This window comes from Lupinus angustifolius, chromosome LG18 (assembly GCF_001865875.1).
Source record: "Lupinus angustifolius cultivar Tanjil chromosome LG18, LupAngTanjil_v1.0, whole genome shotgun sequence".
NCBI classification, from domain to species: Eukaryota; Viridiplantae; Streptophyta; class Magnoliopsida; order Fabales; family Fabaceae; genus Lupinus; species Lupinus angustifolius.
In genome coordinates this window covers 16475068-16497733 of record NC_032026.1, presented here as the reverse complement: position 1 = coordinate 16497733, position 22666 = coordinate 16475068, and the positions used below count along the sequence as shown (strand labels likewise).

The window sequence follows — 22666 nt, the reverse complement described above, 5'->3', positions numbered from 1 at the left end:
TAACATATATAATTTAAAATTATAACATTTATTTTTAATTAATAATAGAACAACAATTTTCTCTCTCTTCTCTTCATTTTAGAGGCATTTTTGTCATTTGTATCATAATATCATTCAAATAAAGCATAAATCTTACATTGTGACAATTTCCATAAAATCTCCCTTTTTGACATTCCTCATTAATCTTATTATTTATGGTCAGGTTATCCATACACATATAGAGAGACAAACGATTATGTTGGTAACACCTCACTACCAAATTCAACTTTCAATTTCACACATCACTATGTAACACCTACATTTTTTATAATATAAATTATCAATTTATTTGGTATACTAAATTGATTTTTAGTATATAAATGAGAAAATATTTGTATTTAAAATATTGTAGTCAACTATGAGCAAAATGATATATTAAAAATACTTTAACAAATATAAATTATTGGAATAATTATATGGAAAACCTTTACTACTTACTAAAATAAAGTCCTAATATTATTTTATTGATATTCATAGTATAGTTTTATTCCAATTAAATAAATTATACTTTGAAATTCTTCAAATTCTCTTTATGTCTGTGTCTAAACTAATTAGGAATTGTATTTCTATAAATCATTTTGCCTTATACTAATTACGTAGGTGTTTTATTAGGTAATGCATATGATCTATGAATTTTAGTTATTACATTTTGATGAATATCCTAACAAGTGCATTTATTATGTTGTTTTAGAATGATAAAATTATAATTGAATATATATACCCAGTATAAAATGAACATAATTAATCATTACAAATAATTAGTTTTTTGTTCAAATGGTTATAAAGGTGAAGTTGAATTGTTTAAATATAAAAATATATTTGATGAATCCTTTGGGTCATTGTTCTAGATAAAAACTTATAATTATTAAAAAGTTGGCTTATTGTTAAATTCATACACAATTATATAATTGGCTTATAAGTAAAAAGGTGGAGAATTTTCTTTTATTATATTTCCCCCTTGATCTTATTAAAAGATTGGGGTATTACTCATGGATGTATGAAGATCATTTATCTTAACTTGATTTCTCAAATCCTATATCGCCCATTTATATATAGACATATAAATTTAATGTATTATTTTTATAAATTAAAATAAAGTATTATTTTTTATCTATTAGTAAACATTAATTGGTTTGGGACGATATCTTCCCTTACTCACTTAGCCCATAGCATAGCCCACATTTATAAGGGTGAAAGCTTAATAATGAGTTGAACAAAATTAACCTGAAATGATATATTCCGAGGCAAAAAAAACCATTACATATAATTGAAGGCAATAACAAAAATATGAATTATGTAGAGGACAATAGAGAAAGTGTGAACATAAAATAAGTAGTGAGGCTAAGAAGACAATGGAACTAAAATTTAAAACAAAAAGATGATATTTTAATGTAAAGCTTTATTCCAATATATATATTATATGAGGTTAAATTAATTAAAGGGAAATTGAGTTGAGATGTTTTAATTAAGTGATTGGGATGGGTTGGTCTGGAGCCCCGATCTGATGATTGACCCTTTTCTCTTTTTCTCTTTGTTTGAGTGCTCTTCATTCTCTCTTGTGTTGTGTACTTGTGTTGTGTACTTGTGTTGTGTTCTTGTGTTGTGTTGTGTTGTGTTGTGTTGTGTTGTGTACTTGTGTTGTGTTCTTGTGTTGTGTTGTGTTGCCAACAATGGCTATAGCTGCAACAAGGAGGTTACTTCCTTTTACTTCAACACCCTTTCTCAATTCCATTCAAAATTCATTCTTTCTCTATACCCCACTTTCCCATCCCTCTTATTCTCATTCTTCTTCTTCTCTTTCAACAATTGAGGACGCTTCTCATGGATTTCATAAATGGCACAATGGGGGTGGCATTTTCCATGAATCAGCTTCCATACACTCCACCTCACTTCTTCAGGTTGGAGCTATTGTTCATTCTCATTCTGTTATTGCTCCAAATGTTGTTATAGCTTCTGGAACTGTTGTTGGTCCTTCTGTTATCATTGCTCATTCAACTTCCATAGGGTACCACTTTCCTATCCCATCAATATCAATATCAATATCAATATCAATATCAATATCAATATCAATAATCATTTCTTATTTCTTCTCATATGCTTTTCATACTTTTACTATTTATACTTTTTCCAGGTTTAATGTATCACTTAGTAATTGCTCCATAGGTGATTCCTGTGTCATCCACAATGGAGTCTGCATTGGTCAAGATGGTAAACCTGTTTATCTAATCTTATTTCAATCCACTTTAATAAAGAACAACCTGTTTGGAACAGCTTATAAATTGCTTCCTACTAGCCTCAAGTAATTACATTTGCCTAGTTTGGACATGTTTAAGCTTTTGCATCAGATCACAATTAAAACCCAGTGTTGAATACATGTTATGTGCACATTTAAGTACATCAATTTGACAGTCTTCTGTGATAATATTTATGTATTTGATATGCAGGGTTCGGATTTTATGTGGATGGTGATGGCAATATGATAAAGAAGCCTCAGGTTGGTACTACGTTTGTGTTGAATTTTTTATGGATACTTCTTGTCACCTTCTTTATCATTTCATATCAGCTTTGACCTTGCTTGATTTGTCTTAAACATGATATACATTTCTTGCTTAAATATGTCAGACATTGAATGTGATAGTAGGGAACCGGGTGGAAATTGGTGCAAATACATGCATTGATCGAGGCAGGTTAGTGGCATGGTGGCTTTTATTGTTTTATTTTCACATTAATCAAGTTTTAAAATGGATTCTAGCCTTCTATGTTGATATTTACTTTGAACTGCTGTGAGCTTCCTTACTAATTAGACTTTTTGGTTATACAGCTGGAGAGATACAGTTATTGGGGACAATACGAAGATAGATAATTTAGTTCAGGTTAACATTCAGTTTTTTTTCATAATCGATGAAGAATTTGAGGTTTGTTCTTTCGTTCTGATTGGTTCTGCAGATTGGTCATAATGTAGTAATTGGGAAGAATTGTATGCTCTGTGGACAAGTTGGGATTGCGGGTTCAGCAACGTACGTTAAATCCATTCACTCTGATTTCACAGTAAATTTTTTGGATTGATCTACCTGGTCTTCAAATTCATATTAGAGCTAAAGTTTTTTATGAAGCTTTTGAATTTCTCATGAGTTTCAAATTTGTCTGGTATGTTCAGCATAGGAGATTATGTCACCATGGGTGGAAGGGTAGCAGTGCGAGATCATGTATCTATTGCATCAAAGGTATGTTTTTTTTATTTAGCTAGAAAAAAGGAATGTATCTGTTTTCCTTGATCCTCTCATAGGCTTGGGGCTCGAGGATGGCTAGCGAAGGAATAAGTGGACATTTAGTGCATGTTATGAGACAAATATTTCTCTGAAGGCTCAGCCAAAATGGTTTAGGAAAGTGGTACAAGCTACAAAGTAAAAAATTTGAAAGAGAATGAGAATACATGCACATTACTTAATATTATGTTTAAATTGCTTCATAAGTATCTGCTCCATAGTTATCTAGTACGCAGTTTGTCATGTTTTATGTTATTATTACAAGACTTTCCTTATGACAAGCCTGATACGTGGTACTGTGAATTCAGTATGTGGTGGGGTAAATGAGAGAATCTTGTAACTTTTCTCTCACTGTGTCAATACAAGTTACAAGTGCTTGCTTGCCGGACTAAAAATTGACCAATGAAAACTGTAAATAAACCTGGCTTTTGTTGCACTGTTTATACATTCTAAAAATTGGGAGCTTTGGTTGAGGTGAATATCTAATATAGTGTTTGCAGGTTCGACTTGCTGCGATGAGTTGCATCACCAAGGACATCAAGGAGTCTGGGGATTATGGTGGCTTCCCAGCTGTAAGGATTCTGCCCTTATGCTTTATTTCCTTATAATGCATTAGTGTCCAACAACTTAACATTTGCATTTGCTGTTGGATGGATATGTAAACTACTTCCTTGGGCTGCTTTGCAGGTATCAATTCACAAATGGCGCAAACAAGTTGCCAGTAGTCGTCGAACGCCATTAAAAATGGATCCTTAAAAGTCAGCAAATTATATTTTGGTATGTAGTTAGTGAAGTTCAAGTACTTCCCTCGGGAGGTGGAATTGGTGCTGTAATTTCTGATTGATCAGTGTACAACTATGTAAGGGATTAAAAAAATATACCTCAATACCGAGTTCAATGGTTAGTGCTAAATTTTAGTTTTTTATCAAATACATCATTCCATGAATACTCTATCGCAAGAGGAAACTTAAAAATATAAACACTGAATTCTCTGTTTTGTGTCCTGTTTAGACATGCTAGGCGCGGGTGAGATTCTTACTTATACTAGTTGGAAGAATTTTTCTTACCCAAGCTAAATGTTGTTGTATTCTCAACTTATTTTGTATCCTGCAGTTGTAGGAGCCCATTAGATCCTAGCTTAGACAAGCATAGGTTGCATTTGAGATGGCATTGAGAAGAGTTTTCAGTGGTCCAGGTTGTGTCGCAACTTGAGAGATACCCGAAGTCTTTTTAATTCCTTGATGAAATGAACCTATGGTTGTCTCAATCACCTTATACTGATACTGCCCAAATAGTAAAATGCTAGAGTCCTTGTTTGGATTTAATAACTTTTGTTGGAGAAAGTGACAAATAGAAATGGCAGAGGGCTAGACAAGGGGGTTATTTGATCAGAATATATATTATGGTTATAATGTGTGTTTGATAACTTGATGAATCAAAACTAATCAAATGATTTATTTCACTAAAACTAAGTTATATGTTGGTGATTAGTAAATGAGTTTACTTGTTTCATAAGCAAGCTCCGAACAACTATAGGTTATGTTCCTATTTTATTTTACATCTATATATTCTCATCAAATAATTCTAATTCAATTAACTAATTTATTAGCTTCTCATCTTTTGCTTTTAACGTAAAAGCTTGGGGCTAACTTATAATTGCAATTACTTTTAAGCCTTTAGTTAATTTATGACCTAGCTAGTTATGCCAAACATGGTCCATAATGCAATCTTATTGTTCACTAAATGAAATAACATATTATGTAGTACATAATTTAACATATGGATAATAAGTGTTGCATTGAGTTGTTACATTATGAATACATAAATAGGAAAGTGATTTTGATAATAATTAATTGATAATTAAAAAAGAAGAATGTATTGAAGGGTGATATATATTTGTGTCTTCTGATGCATAGATAGATACATACATACATACATACATATACTCTTCTGATTCCTGTATTCCCTCTTTAACTCAATTTCTCCCTCCCTTTCTTTTCCTTTCCTTTCCTTTCCTTTCCTTCTAAATCTAATGAGACAAGACATAACAAAACATCAAGGAAGTGGTTAAAAACTCCTCAACCTCTTCTCTATCTACAAATCAAACAATAACTCTCTTCTAACTTGTTCATTTTTTTCTCCCTCTCCTTTCCTCAACTTTTATTTATTTATTTATTTATTTATTGCTATATCCATCGCCAACACTTTTTGCAGCATATCAAGATTGATTCTTTATGCGCAACTGTGAGTGGGTTTTCCTTCTCTCATTCATAATAACCCAGTTATATATTTATGAAAATGGCGGAAATTCCCAAGTTGGTAACTATTATTTCTTCTCATTCTCTCTCTCTCTTATGGTATCTTCAGTTACTTCAATTATTTTCAGATCATTAATCAATAATGTATATATGTTTTAGAAGGAATTGCTGTTGGAATCAGAAGAGAAGAAGATGATTAAGCAAAGAATATCATCAGATCCTATTATAATGAATGCATTTCAATACACAAATGATAAACATGATAGTTATGTGATTGATATGGATGCATTTTCTTCATCCACCAATGCTGTTGCTGCTGCTGCTGCATCACCTAATTCCAGAACTACGGTATATCTCTCTTCATTCCATTTCTTATTTATTTATTTCTATATTTAGACATTAACTTACAACCACTCACATTATAAATAAATGGTGGCATTACCATTATTATTAGTTAGGATTGAATGATTTTAGGAGAGAGAAATCAAAAAAATAAACATTCCTTATATATCATTGAATGTCTTTCTCAACGACCTCTAATTATATTTTAATTAATAAATAAAAAGTTGCAGAGGAGCCTTTCAAGGAAAGGATCTCAACGTGGGGTAGAGAGAAAGGTGAATGGAAATGCTACAACACTTCATGATAAGGATAATGTCCCAGCTACATCCTCACCAAGAGGTACCATCAAAATATATACAATCTCATTCATTTTTTAATGATAAGATGTCGTGACTCATGTGTGTTACTAATTGATAATGGGTATGGGTATGGGTATGGGTATGATTGAACTGCATGCAGGTGGTATAGTAGGAGGGTCTTGCAGCACACCGGAAAAGGGCGCTGTGGTGTCCACAGATCATTCCATGAACCCACACATCCATCATCAGATTACTATCATGAGTGGCACCACAACCACTAACACTACCACTAATGGCGCTGAAAACAAATGTATAATTCGTAGGAATAGTTTCAGACGAGTTTCTTCATGGGGCATGGATCCTAAAAGAGTTCTCCTTTTCTTTGCTACCTTGTAAGATTCACATGTTATATTTCTATATAGTACTACCTACTACTTTGACATCATGGGGCATTTATCTTTGATTGCTCTGTTGTTGATATTGTGAAACAGATCTAGCATGGGAACAATGTTGTTGATATACTTCACTCTTACAATCAGTAATCAAAATGCAGATGATGAATATTATGTGGGTAATTTGAAGCACTGATTGGTTAATTCTGGAGCAAAACATCGGAACAACAATTTAGAAGATGACAAAAGTGGTTGATAATGTGAGAATCAGTTAAAATCTGCTTTTGGGCTTAACCTCTAAAAGAGATGAATAAAAACAAGACACACAAACAAGGGAAGGAATCTTTCTATTTTTTAATACAAATGCAATGGAAGACAAAAAAAGCATCACATGGTCATGGAGGACATTACAGTAGTGATTATTTAGTTTATTTTGTTGTGTGATCTTAGCAGGGCCTAGTGGAGGATCAGAAAGTTACTTTTTTCCTCTTTCGGATCCTAGCTAGACCCTTATATTCCTCTTTCTCCCATGCATCTTTACTGGTCTGTTTTTCTCTATCTCTTTAGTGCATGTGATGTGATGATTGTGAAGAGAGGAAAAGGGCCGAGTGGAAACAAACCAATCTACACAATACAGACAGTGCTACACACAAACGCATGCGTGCTCAAAGGCTTTTTATTTACTCCATTTATGTAAAACAAGTATAGTAAGTGTAAGTGCACTCCACCAGTCATTTTTATTGAGATAATCAAACTTCATTTATTTTTAGGAGGCTTTCTAAGCAGGTACAAAATATCTTCTACCTTTATTTGGCATATTTCATATGCAAGTGTTATTTTTCCTGAAACAGTTGGAATCATAACTATCCTATGTTCATAATATGGGCCTGCACCTATCTTTTGAAATACATGGTGGCACTTGTCAGGAAGTTATACATTTGTGTGTGTGATTCCAATTCTCTCATAATATAGTACACAAGCTCAACATGATTTATTTATAAGTGATAAGAATGAAATACGGGAGAATCTAGTATTGAAGAGGAGATGGATGAGTGGAAGACAGAACCGGGACATAACCAATTCTCAAAGACATTATAATCAGGAAATATATATAGGATCCATACATTAATAATAATAATATATAACTGGTTCTCCCTCCATAGACAATTGGACAGTGAGTATGTATTGGTTACAATATTTCTCAGACTTAATTAAGATGTAATATTTGCAATGGGCTCATAAAGAACTGAAAATATTACGTAGACTTTAAACATTCCCAAAACAATAATTGCATTCAAAGCTTACGAGGCAAACAAAAGATATTTGAAAGAATAAGTGAATAATGGTTGTTTGGTATGTTGAAATTAATCCCATGGACTCAATGAACACTCCTCTGGAAGAGTTGGGAATCGTTGAGAATCATTGCAGTAGTCATAGATGACAAGATTCCTCTGAACCCAAGCATAATCATTTTTCTGATCAGCTGAAAGGTGCCATGCTGAATATTGATCCCACCAATTATTAGTAGTGGTTGAGACACAATCAGGATATGGATCTTTCCATTGGCAAGCATCTACACTAAAGTCCTTGTAGGATGACACAAATGGAGATAATTTCCAATTAGTTTTTTCAAGTCCACCCCTTGTGGCCCATTCATCTGCATTCCAAATGCTTGAGAACAAGTACATGGGCTTCTCATTGGGAAAGAATTTGTTTGCTTTCCCATTGTTCTTAAACACCCTTATGGGGACTCTATCCACAAAAAATCTGTTTGCAATTTGCATAATTCAGAATCAACAAAAATGATAGTGAGTGAGTTATGTAAGGATATATGCTGGGGTGAAGAGAAGAGAAGAGAAGAGAATGAACTTACACAATTTGGTGGGTATTCCAGAGGATGGAATAGGTGTGATAGTCTTGTGTGGGATCAAACCATAGTTGGTGTCTCATTTCACGGTTTCCAGTTCCATTCTTGTAAATATTTGTCTGAATCAGATAAGGCTCTCCTGTTCTGTTTCCCAAGAACTCAAAATCAAGCTCATCTCTTTCTGGCCCAGCACCATTCTCACTGCACATCTGTCACAAAATACATGTCCATTTCAACAATTTTTGACATTTTATTCTTATCTTTTCCAATATAACATTTGTAGATGACTTACATAATATGCTGTGACAACACCAGCAGAGTCACCTCCTACCAACTTGAGCTTCATACTAAACCAACCAAATCTATATCTTTGCTTTGTTTGAAAACCACATCCTACCAAACAGTGAATGCATATATCTAATATAAAATACATGACCGACAAACAAAATGCACATAATAAAGAAAAGTGAATTATATTGGTACCTGTGTCATTGTCAAGGGAGAGATACCAGATCTGGCCATCTTTGGAGGTAGTAAAATGATCTTGAGACCACATTATGCTGAAGTTATCATCAAAAGATCCCTTAGACTCAGCTGCTTCATATGATTGAAATGAACAACCAGCTAAGACTAAGAGAGTTGTTGCTATTACAAGAATCACATTCAACCTTGTATCCATGAATGAATGAAGGAATGAATATGAATGAATGAGTGAGTGAGGTGGTGAATGGTGATGCTCATTAAATGATCAGAATATTGAACATCATATAAATCAGAAATGTGGGACCAATAGCCAGCTGCAATTGCAATAATAGTGTACCACCGCCATCTCTATTATTACTAATTACAACTTTAACATACTCTTATGCATACTCTTAATTAGGACATTCAAGAGTTGTTCCAATACAATAAATAAATAATGGATACAAGCCATGTGAACTCCACATTCAAATTCAGAAGACCATGCATGTGACAACATGCTCAAGTCAAGTACATTTAAATAATAACAAACCACTATCTAATTAACTCACTGGTCACTATAATTTACTCTTTTTATTATAAGGAATAGGTTTCTGATGCCCAGCCTAATAGCCTGCTCTAATTGGGCAAGGCCAGCCACAAAAAACCTTAGTACTTTGGGCCTTTGAGCGCCTCATTTGTGCTTTCATTTCAACATAACAAAGTTTTATAATAACTTCCTATTAAAAGAATAATCATGAGCTGGGATAAGTGCCTGCAATACACTATCTAAAATTCATAAAATTAATTAGGAAAAATTTGAATTGTAAATCAATTTATGATTGGAATTGTATAGGCTCAAAAACTAATATTTGAGTGATATATATATATATATATATATAGTGAACACTTGATAACAAGTATGGCAACAAATATGGATGAATTTGCAGCAAAATATCCTAAGTGAATGAAAGATACCAAAGAAAGAAGCTATTTAAACCATTCAGATTCTATCAACACACACCACTCAATAAGTATACACTTGTTAGATTTTTCGATGAGATATTTCACTCAAATCTAACCCCACACCACCAGCACCAATTGTGCATATAAACCCATATTACAACACTAGTTTCACAGTTTCATTGTCCTATAATATACTTAGCTTTCTCTGATCTTCTTCCATAATACATTTTATTCCTTCAATTCAATGGCCACCTCAACCCTCACCTCCTCTTTGGTCACTTCAAACCCAAAAACCTCTTCATTCCATGGCACTCCCATTCCCTCACGCATCACTTCCATTAAATCCATTCCTCAACAAAACAACAACAACAACAACACCAACAACAACATAATCTCCATGTCCCTAAGCACACAGTCTTATGACCTTAACTCATTCAAGTTCCAACCCATAAAAGAATCCACCGTCTCTCGTGAAATGACTCGCCGTTACATGACTGACATGATCACCTATGCCGACACGGATGTCATTGTCGTCGGGGCTGGCTCTGCCGGTCTCTCATGTGCCTATGAGCTCAGCAAGAACCCTAACATCAGTGTCGCCATTATCGAACAATCTGTCAGCCCTGGTGGCGGTGCATGGTATACATTTGTTCAATGCCTATAATAGAACCTACTCACTCACTTCACTTTTATAGTAATTAATACAAACCTAGTTGTTGCTTTATATATATCAAACTCCATAAAACCTAAATTCGTTTTTACATGATTCATATATCACTTTTTGACATAGATGAGTTAAGCAGTAACATCCATAATGTTATTTTGATAACTAATTTGAATGAGTTTCATGAGATATAAAAAAAGAGATAACAATCATTTGATTTGTTGTAAGATAAATTGTCAAATCTGAGATATATAGACCAATTATCATGTCCCCAAACTCTTTTATGGCATCAGGCTCGGTGGCCAGCTCTTCTCGGCCATGGTGGTTCGCAAACCAGCTCACCGGTTCCTGGACGAGCTAGAGATTGAGTATGATGAGCAAGAAGACTACGTGGTTATAAAGCATGCAGCACTATTCACTTCAACCATCATGAGCAAGCTTTTGGCTAGACCTAATGTAAAGTTGTTCAATGCTGTGGCTGCTGAGGATTTGATTGTGAAAGGAGGGAGAGTGGGTGGTGTTGTCACCAATTGGGCTTTGGTTTCAATGAACCATGACACACAATCTTGCATGGACCCTAATGTGATGGAAGCTAAGGTTGTGGTGAGTTCTTGTGGACATGATGGGCCTTTTGGTGCTACTGGGGTCAAGAGGCTTAGGAGTATTGGCATGATTGAGAGTGTCCCTGGAATGAAGGCACTTGACATGAATGCAGCTGAGGATGCTATTGTTAAGCTCACTAGGGAGATTGTGCCCGGTATGATTGTCACTGGCATGGAAGTTGCAGAAATTGATGGATCCCCAAGAATGGTATATGCATTTAATTATAAGCTTGATTAATTAAGATACATGCATCTTGTTTGATTTCATTGAATGCATGGTTTTAAATTGTGATTATGGGGTTGTGATAACATACATGACTAGTTTTTGAAGTAAAATAATGATTTAATTTATTTTATTCAGGGTCCAACATTTGGGGCAATGATGATATCAGGGCAGAAGGCAGCACATTTGGCATTGAAGGCATTGGGGAAGAACAATGCAATTGATGGAACTTATGAAGTTGGAGTAGAGGCACCAGACCTTGTTTTGGCTTCTGCTGAAACTCAGGACATTGTTGATGCTTAAACAATTACCTTACAATTGTTTTATTTTATTTGCCTTTCTTTTGTTTCCTATGATTAGCAATCCTATGATTTCAATTACCTTACTTTTATGGAACAGGTTAAGATCTTATATAGAGTATTTGTGAGAGTATTACTGGAACACATTTTATGTTAGCCCCTCTTGTGGTACTTGTATTCCATCTGGGCCCAAACAAGTCCACTTCTCAATGCAACTATTAAATAAGATAGTTGGGTTTTTGCCCAAACTTAATTCTTAGCTTCCAAGACATCAAACTTGGAAATGTTCTTTTATCCTAATAAACAATTGATCTTAACAACAATTTTAGAATTTATTGTTTTAAAGAACAGAAGAGACAAAACATTTAAAACAGCCACCTATGTGTAAAACTCTAATCGTGCCTCCAACTCCAATCACACACTCTCAGTATCAGACATGCCAGCAAATCAAAGGAATATGGAGTTGGTGTGTAGTAGTTAGCCAAAATACACAGCATTTATCCTATAATAAGATCCTTATATCAGCCAGCATCAGCATACGCGTAAACGTTATTGTATATATTTGACTTCATTTGTTCCATCATGCATCATGCTTATGACTATGTCATTTTCGTAAATATTTATTCCTCAAAGTCCACTCTCCACTTTATAGATTTCTCAACAGCCCAATTTTATAATTGTGTTTAGGACACCTCTTCTCTTAACATATCAACCCTCTTCATTGCCACCTTCAATAATCCATATACTTGATTTCATCACTTGTTCTATGTTTCATCTCATCAACCTCCCTTGCCACCTTCAATACCCCATTTCTATTTTCATTCATCTCATTCCACATTCAAAATAATATAACAAGCAAAAAAGCTTAGGATTTTGATGCATGGCATCCTCAATATTCACAAATACACAAGCAATGCTTTTTCTAACACTTTGATCATAATTCTCTATCTTTATACGTAACAGTTTTGGTATCCACCATGCCAACCAAGATCAAAGGAATCTACAAAAGTTTCAAATACATTACACAAATATTTGGTAAGATTTGTATTTGGTATGGTTTGAGTATGTTAAAGTTTTGAGTGAGTGATTATGGAGCTAAGTTGGGAAATGGGGATTGTTTGTAGTTGCGAAGGAGCGAGACATGGAAATAGGGTACCCTACAGATGTTAAGCATGTGGCTCACATTGGATGGGAAGCTCCCTCAGGGTCTGGACCCAGTTGGGTATGGACCTTATGAATTTGATTAGATAATATTTCATGACTTTCTCTATTCTTATATATATTTGTCTTCAAATGACAGATGAATGAATTTAAAACAGCACCTGATTTTTCAACATCAATTGGTAGCTTCAGTGCTCGAAGAGATCTTAATCCTCCTCCTAGTAAGGGACTATGTATTTGATCACTATTAATATTATTATAATTTATATGTATCTTCAATTTCTTTACTTGAACCATTTTGAACAGATTATGAAGAACCTCCATCGGGAAGGGTTGCTAAGAAGCCAAACAGGAAAAAGATAAAGTCAACTTCTCCCAAGTCAAAGCCAATTATTCAAGTCTAGCATCACATCTTCAACAACATCAACATAATATTTGGCAATGTGAATAGCAAAAAACAAAACACTAAGAAAATTAGAGACAAACCAAATTACTTGCTAACAGATTGGGAGAAAAACAGTAAAAAGGAACATGTGTGGTTATTCTAGTGTGATTGGATTATGTGAGTGTGCTTGGTTCTATGTGAATCATATATAGACGTTTAAATTCATATGCTTGATTATCAGTTTGGGGGGTGGTGGATATTTTTTACTAGTAATTGATGTTCATTTAACAGATTTAACTTAAACACTTGGGAAAAAAGATCTCCTATGATGATGAGGCAAGTCATTTCTTTTGCATTTGCTTTTGTAACTAAGGATAAAAATGAGATACATGAATGTCCTTCCATTTAAATTAAAATTTGGACTTTGAATGCAAATATGCTACGTTCTATGCATGTGAGTCAAATTTCTGTTTCAAACAGAAATGAGGGAACATTTACACTACTTGACCCCCTTAGGTACTAGTTGTTTTCATGCCTACTGTTAGAAGAATACAGTTTATTGTCTCAAATTCCACCTTTAAAAATACAGTTTTTTACACTCATATGCCCAAAACTAGTAAAGCACCAAGTTCAACTCTTGGACCATGCATGCCAAATGAGTGTTTTGGTCAAAAAAAATAACAAAAGTTGCACTTGTTTCCTCATGTCTTTTCAATGACACAGTAGTGTTGATCAAAGTTTTAAGCAGGACCCCCTAACAATGATAGAACATGCATGATTGAAAGGAAATATTTTGGTACAAGGGGCTGGATTTTGAATTATTAGAAGAATGATGGGTTGAGGTGGATTCGTCTTTTACTCTTTCGGTAACATAAAGAGAATTAATAAGTATATATTATCCATAGCCAATTAAGGACTAAATTACTCTCCAATTTTGTCCCCTTTCTATGTGGATGTGAATATGTGAATATGTGAATATGTGATGGTGGGTCTAAACTCTAAAGGTCTTCCCTACTTTGATTTAACATAATTTGGTGAAAGGAACAAGTACAATAAAGAGATCAAAGGCATTTGATTCCTTCAAAATATGTTGGTCCCCCGAATCATTTAATTTCCTTCAAAAGAATAACATCTAGTATATATGTTTTGCACAATATGTTGAACCAAATCTTGCTCTTTTCCCTTAGCTAGCTTCTGTGGTTGTGTGGTTGTGGATTGGACATTTTCCCTTCCTCACAAGGACAACAAACACAAAATTATACTACAAATTTTCATATTATATAATGGATCCAAATGATAAATTGAGATTTTTATGCAGTAAATGAAATTGATAGTAAATACATTCTTAGTTGAGACTCGAAAGCTTTGATGGTTAAAGTTTGATAAAAAGTGTTTCTAAATGTTGAAATATTTTGACTGCATCAAATCCATATCCACTGTTTTGGTGGTGAACTCCTTTGCACCTTCTTCTTCCTTTCTCATACTTTTCCATTATTCTAATGATGCCACCACATGTGTCTTTCTCACCATCACCTTCTGTTTCTTCTGTTTCTTCTATCTCTTCCTCTTCTGTCTCCACATCCTCATTATTCATTTCATTTTCATTTTCATCATCAACATCAACATCAACATCTTCTTCTGTTATATCTTTCAAAAAGGAGAGGCGAAGACGGCCATGGCTCCTCTCAGCTTGGAAACAAGAACAATTTGATGGAACCTTAGTGACTTCAATTACCAACCTCCCTTCTTCTCTGTGGGGCCTCATCTTTAGTCCCTCCGAACCACCCCTTATAGTAGTCAAAGGAGGTGGAAAGTTCTTACCTTTAACCTTTTCAGCTCTCAAAACTTGACTTGTTTTCCTTTGCTCCCTTCTCCATGAAGAATAGAGAGATTCAGTCTCATTCTCCATTCTCTCATCAGTGCCTGTCTCACTCCCTAACTTTTCAGTGCAAAGTTCCAAACTCTTTGGGCTGAGTCTCACTGATGAATAATACTTCACTTGTGGATGGACATAAGTGGTTGTGGTTGTGGTTGTGGTGGTTTCTTTATCTTTGGTAACACTCACATTGGAAAGAGGTTGAAGGAAGTTCCATCCACCCTGGTCATTAGGGTTAGAATGGTGGATGGTGTTACTTGTTCCGACCATGTTGTTGGTTCTCAACTTTAGAATGAAAATGCTAAGAAGGTGGGGGAAAACAGAGGAAAACAGAGGAAAACAGAGTGTTGTGTATGGTAGGAATTGGCATGTGGTAGAAGTGAGGGGTTGGAAGTTAATTTGTAGTGCTCAATCCTCAAAAGGTAGGGAATGGGAATGGTGCCTTTTTGCACCACTTCAATGACCTCCTATCAATTTTCTTCCTTTTATTTCCCTTTTCTTTATTCAACACCTTACAAAAGGAGAAACCAATCTATGCATGTGGATTTTATTTATGTTGAAAAGTTGACAGCTTTACTATTCCAAATTGTAGAAGAAAGAAAGAGAGAAAATATGTTTACTATTCCTTTACCAAAAGAATGGAAACAAAAGGGTAGAGCAGCAAATGATAGTGATTGATTCCCTGTTTTGTATTCACTGTTGAAGCTCTATAAATAGCTTTTTTAAGGCTATCCAAAATTCCCTGCCTATGCTTCAAATGCTATAGAGACTCAAATTGTTGGCCCTCACTCATGTGCTATTTTTATGTTTTTCTCAAGTGATTAGACATTATACTCTCTAGTGTAGAGGTTGGATGAGAAGCACCTTTGTGCAAATAATACAGCTTTTGTGGTAAAGAAAAGAAAGAGTGAAGGAGACATTAGCCAATCCCAACAATGGTCACGGCCCAATTGATGGCAATGTAGAATCTTTAATACGTCATGGCAGTGTGGCCTTAAGTAAAGGCTAATGTTGCTTATGCTTTCAAACTGTTTCCCTCTAAATAGTAAATACAACTTTAATGGGAAAGAGAAGAAAACCCAATTGATGGCTTGTACTAATTAAAATTGGATTAAAAACTTGTCCATATGTGAGTCCTTAACTATTTAATATAACAAATTAACATAATATTGCAAAACAGAGAGATGAAGTCATCAACTCTGTTCTGCGGATTGTGACTTGGCAAAGTATGAGCAAGAGTGACACAAATGCCATTCACATGGGATCCAACAGGCCAGGTTCTTTTGGATCGAACAAAATCAGCTCACACTTATCCAATAAAAATTAAAAGGAAAAAGTATCATTTGTATTATTTTATTATAAAGTTTGTATGCATTAACCAACTGAATCCACTACGACATGACATATTAATATACCTCCCTCACTCACTCTCTTTGAGTGCCAATGCAATTAAAATGGTGTATTTGCAGCATTAGTTTACAACACATTTCCATTTCAAAAGACAATATTCAATGACTTGGCATAGCATAAGTAGTTTTTCCTAACCAGACAACTATCTAATTGTCATATATATACACGAAGTGCTTGGGTAACCTATAATCATAAACTCAACAACAGTAACGAAAAATCAATTTCGAAGGAGAACTATCAAGACATAATAACCATCACAATATTGCACCAGAAAAAACAATGTTCGTGAAGGTCATATTTGCTGCATCTACGACAACGACATTACAGCCAGAAGGGACTTCCACTGTGCATCAGAAAATAACACGTATGTATGACCCTAGTGTCAAATGTTTCTTCAACCCATGCTGCACTACAATCGTGAAATCCCATTCCATTGTTTCAACTAAGGGAAGAAAATCTGCCACATTCTGTACATTACAATTGGTTAGATATCAATAATAGAACGATGCATACTACGGCTGGATGCGAGAATTGGTCTTTGTAAGAGCTTTAACAAAGTAACTGTGTATCTCTGGCATTACACGCTGAATCAGATGAGAGTGTCTGCAAACAGAAATTAAAGATCAGCATTTTAAGACATGCTCGGAGCAAGGATAAATCAGAATTTCAATCCCCAAAATCATGATTGAAGAATATATATACATACCCTGGCCTTGCACTCAATCTATCAAATTGCTCCAAGATAAAAAGGATGCATGCATGCCTCAACGAGATGGCATTAAAAGCTTCTGAAAGTTCATACATACTTGACACGTTCTCAAGCGATATATCCTGTCAATAAAACAAATAATGAGGATTCCACTTTCCAGTCTAAAATATTAGAACAGGAACACGAGACTTTGTTTAACAAAACCAATTCTCTTAGCTGACCTGTGCGATCGTGTACTCACAGAGTCTCTTAAGACCTTCCAAAAGATATTGATCAGCTGCTCGAAGGAGATCTTGGGCAATATGAAGAGTGACATCAACTGATCCAGTATATATAAATCTGAGCCAATATTAAAAATAAGATATAAGTTGCCCAGAAATTATTAGAAGCCTTTACAACAACACCTTTATAAAGAATAGGGATACAAGTTATTAGACCTCATCATCAACTCAAAAACCTCCCATCTGATATTTGGAATCTCTATGTCCCTTGCATCCTTCTCCTGTAATACAATAAAAGACTTGTATATTAGAGACAAATCTATAACATACTGGTTCAACTTAAAATACAAGCCTTGATTTTATATTTAAATTCAACAGCTAAATCTCCAGCAAAAGTTTTAATAAAGCAGAAAAATCATACAAAAGCAAAACTATAAGTGACAGATAATGTTTCTCGTGAAAACAAATACGGGGTACCGTCTTCTTTTTGGCTGAAACTCAATTTTAGTAATGTAACACGAAAAAAGGCATGCCAGTGCCTAGTAATTTCTTTATATATTAGAGGGGCATTACAGGGTGAGGAGAGAGGAAAAGACACATAATTCAGTGGCAAAGAGCAATATATATTTATAGACACACTCACCCGATAACCACCGTCAAACATTGCACGAAATGCATCTGAAGACGCAAGTAGGCAGATTCTGTGAGCATAAAACCGTTTGCCTGCAGCAAAGTAAGAAAATACCCAGTTAAACTGTCAACTGAAGCTACAACGCGCATTTTCAAGGTAGGTTCTGTTTCAACCAACAGTTTTAAGAAAGAAACAATATAATAACCATACCTTCAACCAAAAATGTAACATCAGACACGCTAGAATTGTTTACATACTGCTCTCCTAAATAGACCTGCAGAACCATAAATATTTCAACTTTTACAAACACCTACCTCCAGAATTACTTAGACAAGACAGATTAAAGAGAGAGGTGTGCATCAGGATTCTTATGCAAGTGGAAGCATATAATATGCCATGACATCGATCTTATTAACTACTCAGTATTGGATCAGCAGATGCTAATTAATAAAACGGACCATAAATTCACAACTAGACATCATCACCAAGATATTCAAATCAACTTTAAATCCCAAGAGATATCACAAATTCACCACATGTCAAACACAGAATACATGCAAAAGGGAAGATAAGAAAAAAAGAGTAGCATCAATAGCAAAGAAAAGGTCAGCATTGTTGGGTAGGCCACTAACTAGTAACTACTATATATGCCTCACGAGGATAAAGAACTTAAAAAATCATCATGTCTAATCAATGGAAGGATCCAAATAAGTAATTAGCCTCACAGCTATCTCTTCTTAACTTTTAAGCATGGCTGAGTACAAAGATCTCATTGGTAAAAAAGGACATCATAAAAAACAGAGGTAACAAAATTTCCTATTTCCTGACTGTGTTTTAAATTGCGGTCACAGTTATGCTTACTGCAATTGCAATCAATTCGGTCGTTGCGATGCGGATTGTGGTCGTTGCGATGTCAACTTTTTTATGGTTAAAGATATATATTTGAATTTGATGCGGTCCTATGCAATTCCGTTGCGATCGCAACATTGTGATTTGGTGTCACACCGCAATTGCGGGCTTGCAGCGGTCACCACATGATTGTGGCCGCATCAGGTGATGTGATCCACAATTTAAAACAATGATCCCCGGTAGGGGGGGGGGAGAAAATTTTGAACGATGAATGTCAAGACACAAGAAACTCATTCAGATCATCTGAAAACTTTCTTCAAAAAATAAAAATCAAACAATGGACACTGGACAAGCCAAACTGTAAAAAGGCCTGTGAAACTACCTGGGGTGTTGGGGAAGGAGGCGCAGCATCTATTGGAGACAGAGTCATAGCTTTATTGGCCAACTTCCATAAAGCCACTGCACCATCAAGTTGCTGCTTAGGGCTGGAAGAGCCAAGAAGCCCAATAAGCAAATCCAAACCTGCATGTCAGATGCTTAGCTTCAAAAGGAATTTAATACAATAAAAGACTTGTATATTAGAGACAAATCTATAACATACTGGTTCAACTTAAAATACAAGCCTTGATTTTATATTTAAATTCAACAGCTAAATCTCCAGCAAAAGTTTTAATAAAGCAGAAAAATCATACAAAAGCAAAACTATAAGTGACAGATAATGTTTCTCGTGAAAACAAATACGGGGTACCGTCTTCTTTTTGGCTGAAACTCAATTTTAGTAATGTAACACGAAAAAAGGCATGCCAGTGCCTAGTAATTTCTTTATATATTAGAGGGGCATTACAGGGTGAGGAGAGAGGAAAAGACACATAATTCAGTGGCAAAGAGCAATATATATTTATAGACACACTCACCCGATAACCACCGTCAAACATTGCACGAAATGCATCTGAAGACGCAAGTAGGCAGATTCTGTGAGCATAAAACCGTTTGCCTGCAGCAAAGTAAGAAAATACCCAGTTAAACTGTCAACTGAAGCTACAACGCGCATTTTCAAGGTAGGTTCTGTTTCAACCAACAGTTTTAAGAAAGAAACAATATAATAACCATACCTTCAACCAAAAATGTAACATCAGACACGCTAGAATTGTTTACATACTGCTCTCCTAAATAGACCTGCAGAACCATAAATATTTCAACTTTTACAAACACCTACCTCCAGAATTACTTAGACAAGACAGATTAAAGAGAGAGGTGTGCATCAGGATTCTTATGCAAGTGGAAGCATATAATATGCCATGACATCGATCTTATTAACTACTCAGTATTGGATCAGCAGATGCTAATTAATAAAACGGACCATAAATTCACAACTAGACATCATCACCAAGATATTCAAATCAACTTTAAATCCCAAGAGATATCACAAATTCACCACATGTCAAACACAGAATACATGCAAAAGGGAAGATAAGAAAAAAAGAGTAGCATCAATAGCAAAGAAAAGGTCAGCATTGTTGGGTAGGCCACTAACTAGTAACTACTATATATGCCTCACGAGGATAAAGAACTTAAAAAATCATCATGTCTAATCAATGGAAGGATCCAAATAAGTAATTAGCCTCACAGCTATCTCTTCTTAACTTTTAAGCATGGCTGAGTACAAAGATCTCATTGGTAAAAAAGGACATCATAAAAAACAGAGGTAACAAAATTTCCTATTTCCTGACTGTGTTTTAAATTGCGGTCACAGTTATGCTTACTGCAATTGCAATCAATTCGGTCGTTGCGATGCGGATTGTGGTCGTTGCGATGTCAACTTTTTTATGGTTAAAGATATATATTTGAATTTGATGCGGTCCTATGCAATTCCGTTGCGATCGCAACATTGTGATTTGGTGTCACACCGCAATTGCGGGCTTGCAGCGGTCACCACATGATTGTGGCCGCATCAGGTGATGTGATCCACAATTTAAAACAATGATCCCCGGTAGGGGGGGGGGGAGAAAATTTTGAACGATGAATGTCAAGACACAAGAAACTCATTCAGATCATCTGAAAACTTTCTTCAAAAAATAAAAATCAAACAATGGACACTGGACAAGCCAAACTGTAAAAAGGCCTGTGAAACTACCTGGGGTGTTGGGGAAGGAGGCGCAGCATCTATTGGAGACAGAGTCATAGCTTTATTGGCCAACTTCCATAAAGCCACTGCACCATCAAGTTGCTGCTTAGGGCTGGAAGAGCCAAGAAGCCCAATAAGCAAATCCAAACCTGCATGTCAGATGCTTAGCTTCAAAAGGAATTTCATGAAACAACAAACAACATACATCAAACTTATGCAAATAAATTGACTGGCAAGGTGCATACCATGGTGATCGATAAATATTTTTCTTTGATCATCCGGGGAACAAAGATGAGCAAGAGCCAAAGCAACTCTTCTTTGGAAAGCCTTTTCTGAATCTCGCATAAGATGTAACAAATGGCTCAGCACCTACAAGGATAAAATTAACAGATTAGAAATCCCAACACAATATAGAACTTATAGAAAAATAAGTTATGGAACTGATAATTGAGATACTAGTAGTAACCCGGTTATTTACAATTACAATAAAATACATTAAGTCACATATCATTGTGACGTTGTGCTTACACATCCATTAATCTTCTCTTCTAATCTTTTCAATGTCTTTGCAACACAATCTTTAGTTGCCTGCAATACAAACCAGTTCCATAAAGATCAGCATGGATTCTAGACGAGTACATTTTCTCCAGCATATATAAAAAAATCATGTAACCATCTAAAGCATTTAATTCATATTGATGTAGGCAGGCACAAAGGGAAAAATCAGATACCCTGACATCAAAACTACTGTCAAGGTATTAAAGAGGCAAACTTACTTGAACTATAAACTCTCCTTCCTGCAATTTCTGAATTCCACCTACCCTAATAAAATCGGATACATTATCCTAGGGGACAAATTAAAATAACAAAAAACAAAACAGTCAATTAATTTTGGTTCAAAGCAACAAAATTTTTATTCAATTAAAACAGAAGATCTTAGTTATCATAATTCTTGCAGTTATATCTTACCTCATTATCTGCGAGGCCGTAAAGAGCAAACGCAGCATTATGTTGCAAAGACCCATTTTTTGAGTCAAGAAGCTTCAGCAATGGCATTAAGCCACCACTGTGTGCAATACCAGCTTGGTTATGTGCATCCTAAAATTTAAAATTAATAATTTCAGGGCAAGGGAATTGGTTATAATCTTAAAAAAGAACCTAAAGTCAACTTATAGATAGAAATAGTGCTAACACTTGTATTTTAGAAAACGTAATATATGATATACGAGTAAATGACTTCCGAGCCACTAATCATAATGTTCAATAGAAAGATGGAAATGTACAGATTCTATAGCCTATCTGTTAAAGATTCAAAAACTATATTATATTGAGGGGGGTGCCAAATTATTTCCATGAATATAGTGGTGAGTTTACTCTCTCAGCATACATACTGAAACATTACATGGAAAAAGAATAACCTGGGCCAATCTCCCCAATGCAAAGGCAGACATTTCTCTGAGCTGTACATCAGGGGACTGGAGCATATCTATCAGAGGTCTGACTGCACCTCTCTGTACAATGTGAACCTATAAAAACACCAAGTAAAAGGGAGGAAATAATTAAGAATAGGAAGGTATAGTACATGATGCATCAACACAGAAGTTAACTACCTTATCCAGTGAT

General features: G+C 35.0%; 7 protein-coding genes across 11 annotated transcripts in view; 4 read left to right on the top strand and 3 right to left on the bottom strand.

Annotated features, from left to right (window-relative positions):
* LOC109332645 (probable UDP-3-O-acylglucosamine N-acyltransferase 2, mitochondrial) lies at positions 1660 to 4362 on the top strand. Its single transcript, XM_019567658.1, has 9 exons — positions 1660 to 2044; positions 2171 to 2247; positions 2484 to 2533; positions 2662 to 2726; positions 2861 to 2912; positions 2986 to 3056; positions 3197 to 3263; positions 3806 to 3877; positions 3993 to 4362. Exons 1-9 carry the CDS (start codon positions 1710 to 1712, stop codon positions 4059 to 4061), a joined length of 858 nt encoding a protein of 285 aa, XP_019423203.1. The 5' UTR covers positions 1660 to 1709; the 3' UTR covers positions 4062 to 4362.
* LOC109332647 lies at positions 5294 to 7363 on the top strand. 4 transcript variants are annotated; one of them, XM_019567662.1, is made up of 5 exons: positions 5294 to 5620; positions 5723 to 5911; positions 6130 to 6244; positions 6365 to 6596; positions 6696 to 7363. In XM_019567662.1, exons 1-5 carry the CDS (start codon positions 5540 to 5542, stop codon positions 6790 to 6792), a joined length of 714 nt encoding a protein of 237 aa, XP_019423207.1. In that variant the 5' UTR covers positions 5294 to 5539; the 3' UTR covers positions 6793 to 7363. The 4 variants fall into 4 exon arrangements, with proteins under 4 accessions (XP_019423207.1, XP_019423206.1, XP_019423205.1 ...); XM_019567661.1 differs by having other exon boundaries at positions 5295 to 5620; positions 6136 to 6244; positions 6356 to 6596; XM_019567660.1 differs by having other exon boundaries at positions 5295 to 5620; positions 6356 to 6596.
* On the bottom strand, positions 7798 to 9201 carry LOC109332644 (probable xyloglucan endotransglucosylase/hydrolase protein 8). Its single transcript, XM_019567657.1, has 4 exons — positions 8947 to 9201; positions 8756 to 8856; positions 8470 to 8672; positions 7798 to 8363 (listed from the first exon to the last, which is right to left on the bottom strand). Exons 1-4 carry the CDS (start codon positions 9140 to 9142, stop codon positions 7961 to 7963), a joined length of 903 nt encoding a protein of 300 aa, XP_019423202.1. The 5' UTR covers positions 9143 to 9201; the 3' UTR covers positions 7798 to 7960.
* LOC109332649 (thiamine thiazole synthase, chloroplastic-like) lies at positions 10133 to 11688 on the top strand. The gene is made up of 3 exons (XM_019567664.1): positions 10133 to 10527; positions 10846 to 11362; positions 11516 to 11688. Exons 1-3 carry the CDS (start codon positions 10133 to 10135, stop codon positions 11678 to 11680), a joined length of 1077 nt encoding a protein of 358 aa, XP_019423209.1. The 3' UTR covers positions 11681 to 11688.
* LOC109332650 (CRIB domain-containing protein RIC10-like) lies at positions 12252 to 13398 on the top strand. Its single transcript, XM_019567665.1, has 4 exons — positions 12252 to 12711; positions 12801 to 12898; positions 12977 to 13058; positions 13144 to 13398. Exons 1-4 carry the CDS (start codon positions 12654 to 12656, stop codon positions 13239 to 13241), a joined length of 336 nt encoding a protein of 111 aa, XP_019423210.1. The 5' UTR covers positions 12252 to 12653; the 3' UTR covers positions 13242 to 13398.
* LOC109332591 (protein FANTASTIC FOUR 3-like) lies at positions 14595 to 15442 on the bottom strand. The gene has a single exon (XM_019567567.1). The coding sequence runs from the start codon at positions 15366 to 15368 to the stop codon at positions 14595 to 14597; it is 774 nt and encodes a 257-aa protein (XP_019423112.1). The 5' UTR covers positions 15369 to 15442.
* Positions 16570 to 22666, bottom strand: part of LOC109332642 (ARM REPEAT PROTEIN INTERACTING WITH ABF2-like) — a 15557-nt gene continuing 9460 nt past the window's right edge. For both annotated transcript variants that reach the window (XM_019567654.1, XM_019567655.1), the window contains 12 exons: positions 22462 to 22569; positions 22013 to 22141; positions 21820 to 21888; positions 21572 to 21631; positions 21289 to 21412; positions 21053 to 21192; positions 20031 to 20094; positions 19833 to 19912; positions 17655 to 17719; positions 17439 to 17556; positions 17215 to 17339; positions 16570 to 17111 (listed from right to left, as the gene is read on the bottom strand). In XM_019567654.1, the coding sequence (XP_019423199.1) occupies positions 17021 to 17111; positions 17215 to 17339; positions 17439 to 17556; positions 17655 to 17719; positions 19833 to 19912; positions 20031 to 20094; positions 21053 to 21192; positions 21289 to 21412; positions 21572 to 21631; positions 21820 to 21888; positions 22013 to 22141; positions 22462 to 22569 (1173 nt within the window). In that variant the 3' untranslated portion in view covers positions 16570 to 17020. The remainder of the gene's footprint in view (positions 17112 to 17214; positions 17340 to 17438; positions 17557 to 17654; positions 17720 to 19832; positions 19913 to 20030; positions 20095 to 21052; positions 21193 to 21288; positions 21413 to 21571; positions 21632 to 21819; positions 21889 to 22012; positions 22142 to 22461; positions 22570 to 22666) is intronic.

Coding starts and splice junctions, on each gene's coding strand:
- LOC109332645 (XM_019567658.1), top strand. CDS start 1,710: ATGGCTATAGCTGCAACAAGGAGGTTACTTCCTTTTACTTCAACACCC. Junction 2,248..2,483: donor AGTCTGCATTGGTCAAGATG/GTAAACCTGTTT, acceptor TTTGATATGCAG/GGTTCGGATTTTATGTGGAT. Junction 2,534..2,661: donor ATATGATAAAGAAGCCTCAG/GTTGGTACTACG, acceptor TAAATATGTCAG/ACATTGAATGTGATAGTAGG.
- LOC109332649 (XM_019567664.1), top strand. CDS start 10,133: ATGGCCACCTCAACCCTCACCTCCTCTTTGGTCACTTCAAACCCAAAA. Junction 10,528..10,845: donor AGCCCTGGTGGCGGTGCATG/GTATACATTTGT, acceptor TTATGGCATCAG/GCTCGGTGGCCAGCTCTTCT. Junction 11,363..11,515: donor TTGATGGATCCCCAAGAATG/GTATATGCATTT, acceptor TATTTTATTCAG/GGTCCAACATTTGGGGCAAT.
- LOC109332591 (XM_019567567.1), bottom strand. CDS start 15,368: ATGGTCGGAACAAGTAACACCATCCACCATTCTAACCCTAATGACCAG.
- LOC109332647 (XM_019567660.1), top strand. CDS start 5,540: ATGCGCAACTGTGAGTGGGTTTTCCTTCTCTCATTCATAATAACCCAG. Junction 5,621..5,722: donor AAAATGGCGGAAATTCCCAA/GTTGGTAACTAT, acceptor TATATGTTTTAG/AAGGAATTGCTGTTGGAATC. Junction 5,912..6,129: donor CACCTAATTCCAGAACTACG/GTATATCTCTCT, acceptor ATAAATAAAAAG/TTGCAGAGGAGCCTTTCAAG.
- LOC109332644 (XM_019567657.1), bottom strand. CDS start 9,142: ATGGATACAAGGTTGAATGTGATTCTTGTAATAGCAACAACTCTCTTA. Junction 8,857..8,946: donor CTCCCTTGACAATGACACAG/GTACCAATATAA, acceptor ACTGTTTGGTAG/GATGTGGTTTTCAAACAAAG. Junction 8,364..8,469: donor TGGAATACCCACCAAATTGT/GTAAGTTCATTC, acceptor AATTGCAAACAG/ATTTTTTGTGGATAGAGTCC.
- LOC109332650 (XM_019567665.1), top strand. CDS start 12,654: ATGCCAACCAAGATCAAAGGAATCTACAAAAGTTTCAAATACATTACA. Junction 12,712..12,800: donor ATACATTACACAAATATTTG/GTAAGATTTGTA, acceptor GATTGTTTGTAG/TTGCGAAGGAGCGAGACATG. Junction 12,899..12,976: donor CAGGGTCTGGACCCAGTTGG/GTATGGACCTTA, acceptor TTCAAATGACAG/ATGAATGAATTTAAAACAGC.